Source organism: Conger conger, chromosome 2 (assembly GCF_963514075.1).
Source record: "Conger conger chromosome 2, fConCon1.1, whole genome shotgun sequence".
Lineage (NCBI taxonomy): Eukaryota > Metazoa > Chordata > Actinopteri > Anguilliformes > Congridae > Conger > Conger conger.
Window position 1 is genome coordinate 70244278 of NC_083761.1, and position 6000 is coordinate 70250277.

At 38.5% G+C, this 6000-nt stretch overlaps 1 protein-coding gene across 15 annotated transcripts in view; it reads right to left on the reverse strand.

Annotated features, from left to right (window-relative positions):
• The window catches only part of LOC133122141 (nuclear factor 1 X-type), a 142549-nt gene extending 139240 nt beyond the window's left edge, over nt 1–3309 (reverse strand). For 5 of the 15 annotated variants that reach the window (XM_061231892.1, XM_061231893.1, XM_061231899.1 and 2 more), the window contains exon 1: nt 2808–3305. In XM_061231892.1, the coding sequence (XP_061087876.1) occupies nt 2808–2810 (3 nt within the window). In that variant the 5' untranslated portion in view covers nt 2811–3305. Of the gene's footprint in view, nt 1–2807 lie in introns of all 15 variants that reach the window. The other 10 variants (XM_061231901.1, XM_061231900.1, XM_061231895.1 and 7 more) reach the window with 8 other exon arrangements.
• Between the last annotated feature and the right edge of the window lie 2691 nt (nt 3310–6000).

Sequence of the window (6000 nt, forward strand, 5' to 3'; positions counted from 1 at the left end):
GAAGAGAGAGAGAGAGAGAGAGGGAGAGAGAGAGAGAAAGAGATCACAGAACTAAACCTTAAACATGTCCATGCTGCAAAATTGCAAATGTAGTATATGCAATACTATCCCACAGTGCACGCATGCACTCAAATCAGGCCTAATGTTGGATTCATTCATAGATATTTCTACTACACACGTCACGCTTTGTGAAGCATTGAGTAAGTCAAGATAATCGAGCCCTTGAACAAATTTATATCAATGAATAATAATGAAAATGTACATCTCAGATAGTAGTATGTCATATTGTTCTTGAATGCCAGGACAGTAGCCAAATAATTTACTTGCACCAGCTACTGTTTATGTGTTGAGGTCTGTAAAAGTAGCCTACATAAGCTATGACTGCATAATAATGTAAGCTTTAAATGTAGCACATTATTTGCAGGGAACAAAGGTGAGCTTGTTAATGTGCAGCACTTACGCATTGTATATTTGTTCTCATGAGAGAGGTTCTAGCCCTAATTAGTGGGGAAGATCCACAGACCACAGAAGAAGAGGAAGCACACAGAGAAGGGAAGGAGGACTGACCAAAAGATAAATAACACAGAGTATTGCGTCATCCCCGTTGCCATCCAAAAGAGGCCTGGTGCGCACAACTCTCGTCCAACATTTGATCTTTTTGCGGCCAGTCTCTCCCACTCTTTGAATGCGGCATCAACATCTCATCTGTGGGTGTCATTATTTACAATTTGCACAGGATTGAAAACACAACGATGGTTAGTATTTCTCCTCACAGACCAAACACATGCCGTGCTTTTTCTGGACCGGTTACAAAGCAGAAAAAGACATGAGGGCCCGTGCTACTATTTACATACAATTTTATATTTTGAGAGTGCATGGAAATACGAGCCAACTGAACTCTGCTACTTGGACATAGAGACCTACTGTAGAAGCACCATTATTGTTTATTATATTATATAAGGCAAAAAAATGTCTGTATGTGCAGAAGCTGCTTCTTGTAAAGAAATATTTGAAAAAATAAAAATGAAGAAATACTTTTGTTCTGGTTGTTGTCCAGTAGGCCTAATACCACACCATTACATTGATAATGGCAAAACAATGTAATGTTTAGACCAAAAGGAGACCAATAAAGAAGCAACTTGTGAACCCCCCCTTAAGATCCCAAGATACCCCAGCAGAAGAAGTAGGATGTGACCATATGCACACAAAGACACACTCTCTCTCACACACACACACATACACACACACGTGGATTTCAACTGAACAAACTACAAAAAAACAATGCTATCGGCATAATTCAGGAATGACTTTTTTATGATCTTTAAAGGTTTAGAGTTCCTTATTCTTCGTCATCAACTTCATCTTCTTCTACAGGTAATTTGTTATTAGGCTATTATTACAACAAGTCCGTTGGCGTTTTACGGAGTAATAATGCCAGTATAGGCTACGGTACATATTTGCATATTTGCCCCTCCTTTTTTATAGTTGTGGACAATAGTGTCATCAACGACGCAATGAGAATGCTAATTGATAAAGTGGCAATGTCGACGTTATTACAGCCATAATAATCATACAATAAGCATTTCAAGCAGGAAGATTTAATAGCTTACTCCAATACAATACGATTGAAATGTATCCAACAAACAGTCTAAAAATGCATATGCGACGTTTATGACAATAAAACACGCTGCCGTCACATGTAGACTACGTTCTGTATGGTCTTACTGGGCGGGGAGTCTTCTCTCTAACCTCGGCCAAGTTTGACAACTGCAATTGTCGCCGTGTGCTCTGCTCAACCTACTCTAAGATCGTTCATTTATTACCTTTGCGACTCGGTACCATACATGACAGCACTACGACGATGTTGCAGAAATTAAACATTTTTTGATTAAACTTAAAAAAGCAAAACATGGTTTAGCAAGTCTTTTGTAATCAGCTTGAAATACAGTAACACTACTAGTTTACTACTAATAATAATGGTAATAATACGAAGATGTAGAAGAATAGTAATAAGAATAATAATAGGATAATAATAACAAGAACAATTACTATTATTATTATTATTATTATTATTATTATTATTATTATTATTATTATTATTTATATTACTAGCCTACTACACTGAAGATAAATTATTGTAGGGTCCACGTTTAATAATCCCAAGTGTGGTCTAAATATTAGGCTATATTATATAAGTGGGGGGAGGGGGGGGATTTTATAAAGGTGCCTATATGCTGCAAATATAAATCCATTGGGATGTATATACATATAAAGCAAAAAGTGGCGAGCAACGCACTGTGCCGTGCTCTGCTTATTAACAAGAAACTTGACAAGTGCAACTGGGGGCTAGACCTACAGCTAAAGGCGAGATTCGCTTGAATTCTTGAGAAAAGTGTTCTGTGACGAGGGCTCCGGAGAGGTGTTGGGCAGTCAGAGGGCACTATTGAAATGAGTACGGTGACAAAGTTTAGGTCCAGTTCACCAACGTTGAAATACCTTTCAGTGAAAAATTACTTCCACATAAATCATTTGACATCTGAACACATTCATACAGACACGCGCGCGCAAAAAAGTTCAACCAATATCCATCAGATCCACACCAAAATCCTGAAAACTATATTAAGATTCGAGTCGCATCGAAACTAACTTAGATTCTGTCATACTTTAATTCCACTTTTTTAATATTTGATTTAACTCTAAAAGGTTTCGCGATTACGTTTTCGTGACTAAACAGAAAAATTATACTTGTTAAAAACCACTCAAATGTATTTTAAGAAGAGCTAAATATTGATTTACACAGCACGTACCATTGTGGAGCAGGGAAATTTGCCAACAGTCTCAAAGACCCATTTTCCTTTAAAAAAAGCTCAGCTTCCAAAAACTGTGAGTGGGAGAAAGGGCGAGAGAGCGCGACTTGGTTTCTTCGGTGATACCGGAAGCAAAAAAGAACCTTAAAACAAGACGGCCTGTGGCCCAGCGAACATTTTGTTGAAAAGAAAGTCTTCTGCTGAAGGGAAAGGAAAGCGAAAAGGATTATCCAGGCCGTCAACACCTCGGCGTCATTCTGGATGTTTCAGTTCACTTTTAACGCGAGTGACTTCCATCAGAAACATTCGTCAGCCTCGGAGCTCCAGGAGACTTGCTATTGCAGTCTGGCTCAAAACGCCGCGGTCTGTCCACAAAATCTCTTGCGGAGCAGTTCTGCCGATACCTTTCGCGATGTCTGTGCTTCGCCAGAAACGAGAAAAAAGTGACAAAACAGGTTGAATGAAATTGAGACTGACAGTAAGTTGTTTTCAACGTATATGTGATTTCATATCAGCTGTTGACTCTTTCTAAGATTTAAGACTGCATCACGTCTCCCTCTCCATCCCTCTCTCTAGCGCTCTCTCCACTATCCCCCTCCTCTCCTCCTGTACCAAAAAGTGGAACCCCCTTTGGTCCTTCTCCACCTCCTCCTCCAAACTGAGATTAGACCTGATTAAAAAAAGACCAAGTTCGTCTTATAACGATGATTTCAATGCGAACACCAAGGGCGAAAGAGGGACAGCAGAGAAAACAATACGAAACCTAAATGAAAGCTTCCACAGATCTAGCATACGTTTGTATGTACGAAGTCCGACGACATAAGTAAGCAGATAACAATAAATCGTGAATATACGGAAAGACCGTTGAATCTGCCTGGACCGCGGTCGGGGTGGCGGAGAGCTGGTGAATTATTAATAAACCGAGAGGCTCGCAGTCTGTCGTGTTCAACGAGTGGCCACGGTGGCAGCTGGGGCTTTAGGAGAATTAGACGGGCTCTGGGTAAATCATGGACGGTGGGGATTACCGCTCACAGGCTACAGTGTATCGGCTTCAAAACGGATAGGGAGAGAGAGGGAGGGAGAGAGAAGCAGCCCGGTGCAAGCGTGGAAATAGAGTCAATTTTACTTTATTGCGAGGAAAATAAGACCATATGCTCTATAACTTCTGTAACTATATTATATATGCTATAATATAGATTCTATAACTCACTGAAATTTGCTCGAATATGATTATCGTGTCAGGTAGTCTATGTAAAGGTGCGCTCAATATCTCCCAATATCTCTCACCTCACGATATTCATATGTTCCTATATATATATATATATATATATATATATATATATATATATATATATATATAGTACAGTGAGAAAGAGAGAGAACTTTGCTCCCCAGCCGACTCCTCTACAGCAAGAGCGCAGTGCGAGCAGCGCCACCAGAGCCAGGTGAAGCCAGTTGTGTGCCGCACGCGGCGGAGCTTGTTTTAAAACAGTTATTTTCAATGTTAATAGCCCCAGTAGTAAATATTACATGTAATACGTTTGTAACCCCCTTCCCCCAGCCTCAAGCAAATAGTTATACTGTTTGAATGCTCCGAAATGCAGGTCTGCCTCGAACATCGGACTGATTTGAATTATTTTAATTGCTGTTAAAATATTCACGCACAACGCCTTGTATTGTTCTGAAAAAGAATGAATCATAATCTCGCAAACCTCATTAAATAGCCTATACAAAGTTGCTATGCTAGCCTTTTGTCTTTTTCCATGCAGGCCTTTAATTTTTTTTTTTTTGCACGAAATAAGCGCACGGCATGAAACTTGCCTTTATATATGCAATAAACACATGCTCTATTAATTTTCTGCACATGTTGCCCATGCTACCCAACCGTTGTGCACTTTGAAATGCTACCACTAGTGTGTTTTGGTTTTGTCATCTGATGTTTTTTAATTGTTTCAATAATAAACACAACAAAGGAACTGAATACACTTTTGTCTCGTCAGTAATTACATGAAGTGTCAAAAATATTGTTGTTGCCACTGTAATATAAAATTTGTATCGAATGAAATGTCCCCCTGCGTGTGTAACTATGCGAACAGACCCATACAAAACCTAGTTTTGAAAGTCCAAACGTGTCTTTTTCCCCCCGTTACTCCAATCGTGGGGGTGTTTTACTGGGGATGGTGTTTACTAATTTATGTTATTTATTTATTTGTTTGTTTGTTTTACAGTGACTTCAAGTTCCTTCTCTGAAGTGCATTGACGTATATTCTACACCGTCGACAGCATGGTCTTCAACATGAAACATGCCATTCAGGCCTTTTAGTTCAACATTTACCTTCATCAGCGCTCCCATTTATTTAGTCACTCTAATGTGAAACAATAGGACAGTGATCTTTTTAGAAAAATTATACATACAAAAAATGATTCGTGTTTAATCAACAAGAGTACATTTTACTCTGACATATGTTACTCTGTATATTTTATCCTTTGTGAACTTGTTGACATTGCTAGAACTTTCTGACATTGCTAGAGTTGAATTAACTATGAACTTTTGTATTGTGCATAGGCTATGTCGCTCAGAAAAGTCAATTGTGTTAAATATATTAATGTGGAAGCACTGGTCATACTTAATGGTAATTAATGGTTGTAAGGCCTATGCTATGCTTGAATGTGGAAACATGTATATATTTTTGACTTTTTCAGTTTTTTCCATTGGAAAAATGCACTACATTTGCATTACAGCAATGAAACTGCAATACATTCATGTAGTAGGAGCAGGTCGCCAAAGAAGATGGCGATATGCGGTGAGTTAACTCTAAACCGTAATCTATTCCGTCCCAGCGGTTGTGCACTTTCTAAGTGCCCTTAACTATTTGATCACCAAAGGTGTGCATATAGCATGTACTAATTTTTGAAAATGACTTGCAAATGTGCATTTATGTTCTACGGACACTGTTTCACTTGTAGTCTATGCAGCAGCAATATATTGCTAACAAATTACTAACTAATAACTTGCTCTGCCCTTTTTTAAAAATACACTGACATTTATTTCAATTAATGCTGTACTTCAGCGTCCTTTGTAAAATATGATACTATCTATACAAATTACGGCATATAGTACAAAAGGAGTCATTAGTATTATGATAACTGTTTTATACTACTACTGTCTCAGCTACTGCTTTTCTGTTCGTCA